At 43.0% G+C, this 14,049-nt stretch overlaps 1 protein-coding gene and 1 pseudogene across 6 annotated transcripts in view; both read left to right on the plus strand.

Annotated features, from left to right (window-relative positions):
* TMEM71 (transmembrane protein 71) overlaps positions 1-14,049 on the plus strand; it is a 192,513-nt gene that overhangs the window by 13,769 nt on the left and 164,695 nt on the right. For 5 of the 6 annotated variants that reach the window (XM_058668469.1, XM_058668470.1, XM_058668472.1 and 2 more), the window contains exon 6: positions 11,121-11,309. In XM_058668469.1, the coding sequence (XP_058524452.1) occupies positions 11,121-11,309 (189 nt within the window). Of the gene's footprint in view, positions 1-11,120; positions 11,310-12,572; positions 13,930-14,049 lie in introns of those variants that run through there. The other variant, XM_058668474.1, reaches the window with a different exon arrangement.
* On the plus strand, positions 40-1,790 carry LOC105941569 (protein angel homolog 2-like; annotated as a pseudogene).

Consider the following 14,049-nt stretch of genomic DNA (forward strand, 5'->3'; position numbering starts at 1 on the left):
TGTAGCGTGTTAGATAGTGCTGAGTGGCTGGAGAACTACAAAGGCAGAAGTAATGTGGACTGTAAGTTTAGAAAATGTTGGCGCAAGATGAAGCCACCGCCCCTGGCAGGACTGCAGCTCCCAGCATGCCTGGCAGCCCGGCCAGGAGCCAGGACTTGGAGTGATCCGGCCTCCATGGCGCTTTAGGCTGTGCATGCAGGAGTAGAGGTTGAGGTGGAGCTTGTGGCCTGGGAATACGACTCTGGCAGAAAGGGAAGGTGGAAGCGTGGCCGTGGTGTGAGGAGCGGCTATGGCCGCTGCAAGTTGGGGAAAGGCCAGGATGATAACACGGAATTGGGAATATGTTGTAACTATAATAGAGAAAGCATGGAGATCCCAGAAGGCAAAGAGGGTGACACCCAGTGTGAAGACAGTGAGAACCAGTTTGAATTTTCAGTGATGTCACAAGATGTACTGGAAGATAATTCACTCATTTATAGACACTGCCAGCTGCCAGTATTACATTGGAGTTTCAGGTTTCTCGATATTCTGAAAGAAATTAAGCATTTTGATTCAGATGCAAGAAGTTCAAGAAGATCATTATGGAACAGAGATCAGGCCAAGTTTGGAATCACTGGGTTATCACTGTGAGTATAACATGAGGGCAGGAAAAAACCTGACGATTGTGCCATTTGCTTTAAACATTCCAAATTTCCACGCTTATCCATGAACCCAGTGGAATTTTACTACCCTGGATTTCCTCTGTTTGACAGGGACAATGTCAGATGATTTTACTCTTGCAGCCTAAAATTCCATGTGGTGGCTCCCCTGCAATCTGCATGGATTGTACGACAGATGTCCAAGGCGAGGAGACATTAAGCTGACCCAGCTGGCCATGCTGCTCGCAGGTATCTTCAGAGTGGCCCATCAGAAAGGTAGCAGCTGCTATCCCATTGTTATGTCTGGTGACTTTAATTCTGTTCCTGCTTCCCCACTCTATAATTTCATAAAGGAAGGAAAATTGAATTATAAATGTCTTACCATCAGCAAGGTATCTGGCCAGGGATCGTCTTCATGGGGACAAAGATGTTTATCTATCCCAATTTGGCCCCCAAACCTAAATGTCTCATGGAACTGTGTGTATGAGATGCAGCAGGTACTCAAAGTAAAAAAGACAGACAATGACCTGACCCAGCAGCAAGAGCAAACAGAAGCCCTAGTGACAGCTGGAAAGTTACCTTCAAGCTTACAGCACCATTTCAGCTTTTCATCTGTTTATTCATTCCACTTTCCTGACACTGGGATTCCAGAAGTACCATCTGTCATTCCCTTAGTGCCAGAACTGTGGATTATATTTTCTATTCTGCAAAAAAGGAAGCTATCACTGCACACCAAGAAATTAAAGTGCGGAAGAAAATACAGTTTAAAATAACTGGGTGGGGCTGTTGTGACGTAGCAGTTAGGGTTGCTGCCTGTAATGCTGGCATCCCACATGGCACTTGGTTCGCTGCTCCTCTGCCAATGTGGCTCCCTGCTGGCCTGGAAAAGGCAACACAAGATGGCCCAAGAGTTTGGGCCCCAGCCACCAAATTGGGAGACCAGATGAAACTCCTGGCTTCTGGCTTCCATGTGACCCAGTCCTGGTCATGGTAGCCATCTGGCACTGAAGTAGCTCTGGCTGGTGGCTTGCAACTTCTTGCCAGACTGTCACTTCTTAGGGAACAAGACTTAGGGACTGTGAATGGGCTTCCCAGTGAGAACAACTCTTCAATCACCTGCCTCTGGTGGCCCGGTTCAGGCTTCAGCTCTGACTCTTTTTTTTTAAATTAAAGATTTATTTATTTTTATTGGAAAGGCGGATATACAGAGAGGAGAGACAGAGAGGAAGATCTTCCGTCCGATGATTCACTCCCCAAGCGGCCGCAACGGCTGGAGCTGAGCCAATCCGAAGCCAGGAGCCTCTTCCAGGTCTCCCACATGGGTGCAGGGTCCCAAAGCATTGGGCCGTCCTCGACTGCTTTCCCAGGCCACAAGCAGGGAGCTGGATGGGAAGTAGAGCTGCCGGGATTAGAACCGGCGCCCATATGGGATCCTGGCACGTGCAAGGCAAGGACCTTAACCATTGCGCCATCATGCTGGGCCCTAGCTCTGACTCTTTGATTACATGCTTTCAGTTCCTATTCTTTTTCCAAAAAATGTGAAGTTTTTCTTAAATGATTGCAAGTTCATTTTTGTACTGTGGCATTTTGAAGAAGCTATACTAAATGCTTGAAACACGTAAGAAGAAATCAGTTTACCAAAAAAAGTGTTTTAGTAATGAAAAATATTGTCCTGAAAGCTGAGACATATTCTTTACTGTAAAAAAGGTAAATATTTTTTATTTCATATCCAGTAAAATTGACAGTGATTTTAAATGCAGTGCATCTTCTTTAAAAAAAAAAAAAAAAGATAATTTTGGAGCCAGCATCTGCAGGCTAAGCCTCCGCTTGTGCAGCCAGCATCCCACACGGGTCTCAGCCCCTGTTTGAGTCCTGGCTACTCTATTTCCAATCCAACTCTACTTACGTGCCTGGGAAAGCAGTGGAGTTTGGCCCAAGTGTCTGGGCTCCTGGAGCCATGTGGGAGACCCAGAGGAAGCAGAGGTCTGCCTTTGGAGCTGTCTAACAGCTGTGCAGATATGTAGGATGATACAAACTTCCGGACCAGGAGGGCTGTCTGGGACTGAGTGAGGGCAAGAACCATTGGGAAAAAGTCAAAGATGTGTGTTGAGGGTGCATGTGGGACAGGACGAAAACACTGTGAGGCAGTTCCAAGAATTTTTGCCTTTTCATCTAAGCAACCAGGGAGATCCTTAGGGGATTTTATGCAGAGGAGCCACTTGTTGCAAATGCCGTCCAGACAGGAGCAGTCTGGCTGCTGTGTTCAGATCAGATGACAGGTGTCGGAGGTAGAGGCCTGGAAACCACTGCGGGGGCCGAAGGGCTGGTTTCAGAGGTGAGAGAACTGCAGTTACCACAGGGCTGAGTGAGCAGGGTTCTAGACACATGTCAAAGCTTCAGGCAAAAGATCTGCCATGCAGGCTGTGTAGGAAAAAGCCCACCTGCTCAATTCATTCCAAGTGTTTTGCATTTTGTCTTATTTAGATATACCACCTTGTTTGCATCTATCATCTTTTTTAAACAGCCCTCTAGGATCCCTAGGAGGTAGGTGAGCTTATCCTGTTTATGATGATCATGATGAAGCAGAGACTCAGGGTGAAGTAGCTTGCCCAAGCGCATGAGCTTATGAACAGCAGAGTTGGAATGCAACCCAGGTCTGTGTGGTTGAAAGCAGACTTAGCTCTTGGTCAGCAAGTCTTTTGTTCTCCTTTCCAAGGTGCACTCCAGGGCGTATCTCAAGCCCAGGCCCAGCAGCAGCAAGCAAGTCTTTATAATACAATCATGCAATAATTTACATATAATGTACTAATCACAGGGCTATTACTTTTTACACTGTTTCTTGGGTAGAAAATCCAAATACTATGTTATTCTTTATAAACTTTTACTTTTCTATCCTTATAAAATTATATACCATTTGCAACCAAATGGCTCCAACTAGGGACTATTGGGCTCAGTGAAATAAGTCAATCTCAAAAGGACAAGTGTCTTATGTTCTTTCTGATATAAGGCAACCTTTATGTAAAATACAAGATCAATAGCTCTTTCAATACTATCTGTGCTCTACCTCAGGGGGGTTGAATTTTTAAAATTTTCATTCATTCAAAAAAGATTTTTTTCTTGTTAACTTCCTTCCTGACTCATAGGTCACACACTAGCATCATATGCTTGAAGAAAGCTTTTGATTTTTAGTTATTATTATCATTTTATGATACAGGTCCATAAGCTCTGGGATTTTCTTTTAATTTCTTCAGTGACACATTGGTCATTTAATACTATGTTATTTAATTTGTTGTTCATTTTCATTTTTTTCTTTCTGTTGTTGATTTTGTTTCCTGGCTTTTCATTTAGAGGATGTGTAGTAACTGTGTAATAGAGGCTATCGTATCCAGATTGAAGATACGATGCAGTATGCATCTCTACTTCCAAATCAAAGATGGACTTCAGATGAAACTGTTACCTGTATCTTGACAGTAGGATGCTGGACTCTGCCATTGTCCATGCCTACAGTGTCAGGATACACTTGGATAGCAGAATGATGGACTTATGACTGTTTATGAGGAACTATACTGTTGTAATGATATAGGGGCAATCAGTTAGCAGAGGAGGTTGGGATTTTGGGGAAGGGAAAAGGGAAATTCCAGAGTCTATGGAACTGTATCATCAAATAATAAAATAAATTTAATTGAAAATTATATAAAGCTAAAAATCACACAAGCCAGAGGAGCCAAGGTGCCCTTTATCCAGCTTCATGTCCTGCTAGCAGGTTACACAACAAGAGCACTTCATCAAACCCAGCAAGCTGATACTGGCACGGCGCTGTGAAGACTGCAATGGCCACAGCTAAGCCTGGCTAAAGTCAGGAGCTAGGAACTTCTTGCAGGCCTCCTGTGTGGGAGCAGTGTCCCAAGGGCTTGGGTCATCCTCTGTTGCTTTCTCAGGACATAGCAGAGAGGTGGCTCAGAAGTAGGACAGACAGGTCTGGAACCAGCGTCCAAATGGGGTGCTGATGTCTCAAGCAGAGACTTTACTTGCTGTGCAACAACATGGATGCTACAAATAATTAAGAAAAAAATCCCTGAAATAATACAATACTCACTGGCTGAGACCAAGCACATTCTGTGATATGGCAAAAGAAAATCAGGAAAATAATGTTTGCATGGCTGAAATCTTGGAATCACTATTCAAAAGGCTGTGTCCCATGTGTTTCAAAATGAACATAGAGTTTTTCCATGGTTGCTTTTTCAACATGTGCCCAAACAATTTGAAGGTAAGTGGAGTGAAACAGGACTGCATGTACATGAGGTGTCTTACTAAAATTTGCATACTTTCCAAAGAGCCTCCAAATCTAGCCAGTTACCCACAGCACCGCCCATCAGTCAGTCGACCTGGGTGCACACAGGACTGTGACATTTCTCATCTCTGCTGTCAGCTGTAGTTAACTCCTTCCCAGATTGCTGGTTTCCCAGATTTATCCAAGGTCTCATGAATTTTATCAGCAATTTATTTATTTATTTTTGGGAAACGCTGTGTAGTTAGAAGACTCCAGAAAAACTCAAAATTAAACTGTTGTGCTGTTTTCCCTCTCTGCAGTGGATGCAATCAACAACTGTTCTTCCTGATTTTCTCTTGCTCCATTTTTTCCTTTTTTCCGATTTTGTTTGTCCTGAGCTCACCCTTCCCCAGCTGTGTTGAGACAACTTTTCCTCATTAGTTGCGATTCATTCGTTAGCTGTGGCATTTTTGCAATTTCCAGACCCAGGACTGTAATTCGGGATGTGTTCCCAGAACTTTATAAATCATTCTGAAAGAGAATAGAGAATTCATGCAGGGAGGACTGTGCACAGCCTTCTGGCGGGATTTCTGCCAGGCCCAAGAAAGGCAAGATGGCCACAGGGAAGTCCTCAGAGTTTGAGGTCCACAGTTTTGTCTAGAGCAAATGCCACTTCCAAAAGTATCTCTGGGGACCACAACTGTTGGTGGCTGTATCCTTCTCTTTGTAGTGAGCAGTAGTGTATTCTTACCATGCGATGATATTGAAGCTGTGCTCAGGAAATACAGAATCATCCCCTTTCAGCTGCAGTAAGCCGTCCTAAATGTAAAGAAACCAAGCAGGAAGAATGGAAGGATTCTCTTCCACTATAAAACACTTGCAGCTGTCTGCTGAGATACTTTGTTCCTTAAGCTTCTTCCTTGAATTTGTAAGGCTGCAGAAAAAAAAAAAGCATGCCATGGCAGAAGTGATTTGGGGACAAATCACCTTTTCAGAGATGAACAGAATTCTTGACCAGTTTTAGATATTCAGGTTTTATCACAGTTTTGTGTTGAAGGCCACCTCTTTTTAAGAAAGCTCTGTGTGAAAATTCTGATACATTAGGCATTTTGGACTGTTGTTCAGCTCTCAGCTGCAAAACTCAATGTCCAACCAGGCCGTCTGAGAAACGTCTCAGGATTATCTTCACCACTGTCATGGTGTTGGCCACATATCGTAGTTAAGGGCAGCTCATAGTTATGGAGTTCTCAGCACTTGGATTAATTTAATCATTCTGTATTTTTTATTAAATAGCTTGATAGAGATAGGGTTGATAAGAAGCAAGTGCAGATATTTAATGCAGACAATCTGATGTATGTGACATATGCAAGTGCTCATGATACCATCAGCACAGTCAAGCTAACAGACACAGACCCAAGGCTCTTGGACCCTCTTTGCAATGTATAGTATGAGCATGGCACAGGAGAACTGCTTTCTCAACGTACATCTCATTGTCTACTGTGGGCACACGATTGTACCACAGCCTCTCAGAACCGCCTCATGCAACGCAAGTGACACTCTGTCTCCATTGAACAGCTCTATCTTCTCCACCCTTAGACTGTTTCTCTGTAACTGGTGGCAAGGACCACACTGTGTCCTGATCAGTCACTTGCATGTCCGTTTCTCCATGCAGAAAGCACAGCAGTGTTTCACCTGACTGCCTTCTTGCAGCTCCTTGTTGGGGCTGTTTGTAAGGCATACACAGCAGGTGCATTGTAGGAGGCGACACATGTGCCTGGCCTCCATCTGTGATGCTGAGTGCCTCTGGCTTGTTCTGGATCCTTCCAGGCAGGGCCTGCTGCCACCTGTTGCCTTTCCTTAGTTAGGCTCAAGCCAAGCAGAGATAGATAGCCTTTCTGTTTATGAAGTAGCATGCTCAGATGCCCCTTGCTGTTCCTTCTGAAGTCTATACTGAATGATGAGAATCAGCTGCCTGATCCCTGTATTTCTTCTCCCTGTCTTTCCTTTTTCCTATCCATAGGAGATATGGCTCTTCCTTTCCAGCCTTCCAGGTTGTCTTTCCTGGAGACCACTTTGTATGCTTGCTCAGCTCTACAGCAGGGTATAAAGCAGCTACCATACAGTCAAGTCAGGAGAACACAGCTGCCACGGATGATAATCCTAGTAGCCAGAAATATTTGATAAATCGTCGAGAGTCATTTCTGTCTTAAACACCCCTGGGTGACTGACAAGTTCTCTCCCAGTCCCAGCAAGGAATCTGCCATTCTGTTTGGTCCTGTATGTAGCATTTACAATTCCTACTAACGACAGAAACCCCAGTTCCCTTGTCTCCACCATATTTCAAGATGTTTGTTTCTTCTTTTTCTGTTCCTTGATCAAAACCACTTTGAAAAGTAAGAGCTGTTGTCCTGCTGCAAGGGTAGGAGATTCGGCATCAGAACATAGAGAGGTCTGCGTGCCACTCTTGTTCAGATTCACATTTTTAGTCTTTCTAGAGCCCAAGTCCTACATGTTCCATGTATTTTTTTAATTGGAAATTCAGATATACAGAGAGAAGGAGAGACAGAGAGGAAGATCTTCCTTTTGTTGATTCACTCCCCAAGTGGCCACAACAACCGCAACTGAGCTAGTCTGAAGGAGCTTCTTTTGGGTCTCCTGCATGGGTGCAGGGTCCCAAGGCTTTGGGCCATCCTCGACTGCTTTCCCAGGCCACAAGCAGGGAGCTGGATGGGAAACAGGGTTGTCAAGATACGAACCAGTGCCCATATGGGATCCTGTCACATGCAAGGTGAGGACTTTTTAGTCACTTGGCTACTGCGCTGGGCCCCCATGTGTTTGTTAACAGATAAAATCTGCTTGCATGTCCCTTGTGACCCACATATGTGTGTTACCTTGTCTACATCCCACCCACACTAGGATGTTGATTCCCTTAGCGCAATGTCTGTGTCCTGTGCCTTCTAGCTCTCCAACCTGTTCAGTATGCAACAGTTGCAAGCTTGGTCAATTTTGTTCATTTGAGTTGGATACTTGCCTCTGTCATAAAACCAAGACTCATATGGACCACAGAAATAATTGTCCTAGTTAGACAAGAAGTAAAAACAGGTGGATTCTAGGGGTGGAATGTAGCCAAATCTGACAGATACCCTTTGGAGCCTCCCCAAGGCCAAACACACTAGAGCAAACACATTTCTTTTAAGACCCTACCTGTAGCTCAGAACTGAAAGCTAGGTGGGATTCTCCTTGCCCTCTGAGTCATTTCTCACTCCAGCACTCTCCTCCGCACTGCAGAATTTCATTTCCTTCTGTGTGGGAGATTATCCACCTCCTTGTTTTAGAATCTTGTATTATAAATTCATCTCCCTTGGGCTTTCTGTGACGAAGTGGTGTGGCTTGAGCTGAAGCTATTTGTTTCTCACTTTGCTTTAATAATGACCTCTGGCAAATTTTTCTAATGTGACTACCAGCCTGAGATTCAAAAATTGTCTCTCTCTCTCTCTCTCTCTCTCTCTCTCTATATATATATATATATATACACACACACACACACACATATAAATGTATACTGATATATATATGCACATCAGTATAAATTTAACTCAATTCTCATTATGTATAAGATGATGGTGTGATATCTTCCTCCATGTATGGAGATAGACTTCTTGGTTCTCCTTCTGTGCCAGTGGATAAACACAGACCCCATGTGTTGACCAGGAAGTCAGCCTTTTGTGTGCTGCAGAGACTCAGTTGCAATTTTCTGTGATTCTTGAGACCCAGAATTTTCTCCTGTCCCTTTCGCGTTTTTCAAGTCATAATCCTTTGCTTCCTCCAATTTCTCAACCCTTCCTTCAGCTTAGATCCAGTTTCAGCCACCGCTCATTTCAGAAGTTTGAATCCACTTTGCTTGATCCCTGGCAATGCCCCTTTCTTTCGAGCTTAACTATGAGATTCAAAAGAGGTGTGTGTGAAGTAAAATTGACATGTGAAGAAGTTATCTGTACTGTTTATAGCAGCTCAATTTCTAATACCTAAGATGTGGAATCCACCCGGATGCCATCAGTTGATGACTGGATAAAGAGAACGTGGTGTAGAAACGTTACGGAATACTACCCAGTCATAAAAAACACATGAAAATCTCTTTTGCAATTAAGTGATCTAACTGGAAAACATTATGCCTTGTGAAATAAGCTAGCCCCAGAAATATAGATAGCATATGTTCTTTCTGATATGAGGTAAGCATTACAGAGAGCACAAAAATTTAATCTATAGCAGTGAAATTAACATCATAGGATTGATTTTTGTTACAGCATTTGTGCTCCTGAGGAATAGTGGCTATTTTTTTTCTACTTGCTATGTGCTGATATATTTATCTAATGGAATGTTAATTCTGAGATTGCAAAGTGAAGTGAAAATATGAAAAATTGTAAAATTAAGAGGGTGGGGAAAGAGATAAGGAGGAGGATGAGTGGGAAATACAGGCGAGAGAGAGGGTCAGGTGAGAACTTTAACCTGTGTTGTGAAATATGTGAAATTTGTTCACTTCATAGAAATACAATGAATACACACGAATGAATACAATAAATACAATGAATATGTTTGTGGAACATATGCCACCTTTCTGAGATAGCAACATTGGAAATCGATGTATCTGTCTCATCTCAGGCCTTGGACAACAACGTCCAGGACTCTTTGCATCTCCATCAGCGAGCTCTAAATAGCCAAAATTCTACTGAATGCCACAGGAGAGAAATGAAGCCCTGAGTGCCAGAAGGACCCAAGGAAGAACTGCAGTGTTAGGTCAAAGTCATGGGGCTGGACTTTTTTTTTTAGTTGGAAAACATTATTTCCCAACACTGGTGTTCTTTCTAGTGAAGCTTTGGTATATGGAGTTTTAACTTCCTTTAATTTATCTTGATCAAATCAATAATCAATGATTTAATGTTCCTTGGTGTCCTCAGGTTTAAGACCTCCAGTTGTGGCTGGGAGTTACTATGGCATATAAAAAACTTGATATTGCATGTTTCTGAGATAAACTTGACTTTTTTCTTCTGAAGGAAGTTAAAGTGACTTCTGCACTGAGAAACTGTATTTATGTATGAACCATGACAGATGAAAATAGGCACAGGTTATTCTTTTTTTGTGGTTACATTTGCTGTTTACTTTTTTAACAGCATACATTATGATCACTGAGCAAGATTATGTCTGATGGGCTAAGGAATATATCACGAAGGAAAAACCACAGCAAGATAAAATACTATTTCAGAGAACTAACAAATGATGCCATAACTAGGAGCGAGAGATTTTCTGGTCTTAATTTGGGACGCTTTCAGGCCATTTGGTCTCACAAAGTTCTTAAGCCCTTTGAGCACAGGCTCTTGAAGGTTTATACGCATTCAGTAGTCTATCTAAATAACAAAAAAAAAACCAGATGTTTGCTGTATTTTATCGGTAATTTATTTCATAATCCTAAATTTTCTTACTGACACTGTCATGAGCTAGTTTCTTTCCCCTGCTCCGTACCTAAATATAAATCACATGAGAACTGGGACATTTATCTGATGCTCTAGTGTGTTCCAGCTGCTACGCCAGGCCCTGATGATGTATTCAGATCTGATACAGAGGGAGGGAATGAAAGTAAACACGGAAGAAGCAATTGGCTCTTCTACCAAACTTGATATTGTAAAGATGTGGGGCTCATGCATCCACAAAACATCCTTCAAGTCCCCAAATACAGTTTGGGGGTTAAATCTGAGATATCTTAGTTACTTCTATGTGTGAATCTCAGAAGTTATTTTGTGATTTATTTCAGAGCCACCTGGGTTTTGCCATATATGAAATCAACATGTTATTTTAGCAAAATTGCAATGCCATGTATTTCTGTGTGTCAAGCCACATTCAATCAGCAGCACTGCATCACTCCCATTGCCTGCCACATAAATCACCAACAACACAGACAGAACGTCAACACTTCCAGTTCTCAATCTGTTTGTTTTCAGCTTCAGCCTGTGCAGGTTGGTCACTTTATTCTGACCACATTGCAATCAGCTTCCTTTGTTAGTCTTTCCAGACACTTTTTTTCTTTCAGCCCAGAGATGCTTCTTCCAGCCTGCCCCAACAGGGCATCTGCATTGGTATTGCTAGGGTCGCTAGAAACCTGCATTGAGTAGTCACTGGACACACACACTCACACACACTCTGCATTTCTGCTTCTCCAGGAGATGATTTTGATTTTTCCTCTCTGACTGATGACTGGGAATCAGGGAAGCTAACTGCAGAGACTGCAATGGGCTGTTCCTCCAGCCACACCGTACCTCAGCCGCCAAGAGGAACTTCCCAGGAGGTGGGGCATCAGTCCCAATGGCCAGCATCTGCAGATTTCCAAGACAGCCCATTGGCTCATTCAAGTAAGTTCAGTTTTTTAAAAAGAATTGCTTCTAAATCAGCATTATGAAAAGTGTAAAAATTGACTTACATTTTATAAATGAAAAAGAACAAATAATTTCAAAAAGTAGAAAATAAAAAAAAAAGTGTTTGCTAGAGAGCTTTCCCCAACCCAGCAGAGAGCTCTTCTGTTCTGGAGCTGAGAAGGACTTGGAGACAACAACTGTATACCTAGGACTTGGTGTGAACCCGTGCCAGCTTGGGCAAGACCTCAGTGAGCTGTTCACAGAGGAGGTGGCTGGATAGTAGGCATCAGAAGCACCGAGTCTTCAGCATTTTATCATTTTTAGGAATCCTTGACACTGGGTAAGATGATGAGCTTTAATAGAAAGTACACAGGTGCCTGTTAACTTTACTCTGTACTTGCCTGTGTATTTGATGCACTCTGAAAAAAGAAAAGTAAAGAAAGAGCAAAACAAATAGCATTTTTAATGCTATGTCCTTGACCGGGAGGAGTCAAAAATATAAATGGGTTGATCTGGAACAAGTTCAGCAAGTGAACCCTTTTCCTCTAGTTTGCTAATATCAGATGAATCATGTTTGGGTGCAGCATTGCATCAAGATAATGAGAGCTGACACTATCAGCCTGCCAAGATCCAAAGCCTATCTCTCTGCTTGTCAGTGGGAACTCTGTGTACCACCACAGAAGAGGATTAACCAAATTCTCCAACACTTAGCATTTCCCCTTGTATAATAAAGCCATCAAAGACACTTTGTTATCCCAACACCTACAAAGAGAACTGTAAAGCCTTTGACGTGTATTTAATAGTTGTACTGGAAAGAAAGTGTAAGCAGCATGTTTGGTGTAGAACGTGGGATAGAGAGTGAAACAAATGAAGTTTCCAGGTTTTCAACATGTAAGAGACTTTAGCAGCACCTCCTTCAGGGAGCCCACCCTTCGCGTCATGCCTCTAGCTCCCAGGTGCTGCCTCTGTCATACCCATTATCTGCATTGATGTAGCATGTTTACCTGATCTCCCCTGTCAGACTTTGAGCTCCTGCGTTAAGCTGCTGGGTGAGGTCAAGGTCATTTGTGTACTCCACACTGTAGCTGTGCCTGGTGCAGAGTGGATGCTGTGTGACTGTGGCCGGCCAGTGATAAGTGTATTCCCCCACCTCTACCCCCGTACAGATAAGAATGTTGGGATTCAAGTGGGTCAGATGAGTAGCTGAGTCCCAGTGTTTCTTGCAAAATTCCCTGCAAACACAGTGCGTGCTTTTTGCAGTGTTTGGAGTGTCTCTCCCATCTGTTCTACCTGCTGCTCACTGAAGTTACTCCTACTCTTCCTCAAGAGCCTCACCCAATCTCCACTTTTCAGTGGACTATGAGGCTCTAGGTAGACAAAGCGTCCTCTTCCCAGACGTCCTTCACACGTCAGTTCGGAGTGTGTGTTCTGCTCCAGGTGCGAAGCAGGTAGATACACACACAGCAACATCTACATTGGACAAGACTTTCTGAATTCCACTGTGAAAACCAATTTACCATGTAATAATAAGTAATAGAACTTAATGGCTCATATTGGTGAAAATTCCAGGCACAGAGTCAAAGGTGCTCTTGGTCTGTGCCTTTAGGTGTCTCTTGTCTTCTGCAGTAGCGTTGTTCTTTAAAGGAACTTCTCTGCTTGGTGGTGGCAGGTGGCTCTGGGTCTGTAGCTTTCTCATTTCCCGTCTGGCAGGAAGGGACCTTTCTGCATTATGACAAGATTAAGATTGAGTTCTGTTGGTTCGGGCAGGGTCCTATCCTCCTGACAGAACTGATCACCTTGTTGGCAAGTTCACAGAATTCCAAAGCATGGGAATTGGTTCAGTGCTGTGAGGGAAATCAGCGGAAGTCTGTTACTCCACCCAGCCAGTGCACTGAGAAAGACAGGGGGTTCCCCAGGGAAAACGTGGGTGGTGTCCCCACAGCACAGGAAATGCACTGTTCTCAACAAATAAGTTTTAATTTAGTACAAAATGGATTTTAGCTTGGTTTGGTAAGATCACTGACAGAAATGAGAACAACATATAGTGGGATTGCAGGGAGAGAACAGCTAGTGACCTGGCAAGGTCAGGACAATCAGGGTGGGCCTCCTGAAGGAGGTGATACTTGAACCCAGTCAAAAATCGGCAATAAAGTGGGCAGCTACTTGAAGGGAGTCAGTGCCTAACTCATCTGAATTCACACAGGATGCACATTGTTAGAGTTCAAAGTTAAACCCATTTGCACTTCAGTATCCAAGTCCAAGATCTCTACAGCTTTTCTACCTAGATTTATTTCTGTGAAGAGATGTTTTCCAAATTCCACTTGAAATCAGGAAAGATTAAAAATAGAAGCACATTTTAAAAGGATATTGTGTATTTAATTGAACCCACAATAACTTATTTAATTCACAGTGTGCCTGAAACACTGTGCATTTGCAGTGACATAATTTCCTCCTGCTGTATTTTGGGATTCAATCTTCAGTTTTCCACCCACATTATGGGCTAAGTAGGTTTCGTTAGGTGATTCAATTGTCATTCATAGCAGAAATAGCAAAAAGTAATCGCATTCATAGCATAACACCATTCCAGATTTGAAACAACCACTGCATGATCGAGCCTTTGAAGCATTTGGCAAAGGTTTTGTTGAAATGTGTTTATACTTTCTTCCTGTCTCTATGTAGTAACCCTTAAGCCAGTTCTGATTGATTTTAGGTGAAGAGGGTAGTACTCCAGTTATTA

Source organism: Ochotona princeps, chromosome 9 (genome assembly GCF_030435755.1).
Source record: "Ochotona princeps isolate mOchPri1 chromosome 9, mOchPri1.hap1, whole genome shotgun sequence".
Classification (NCBI taxonomy): Eukaryota; Metazoa; Chordata; class Mammalia; order Lagomorpha; family Ochotonidae; genus Ochotona; species Ochotona princeps.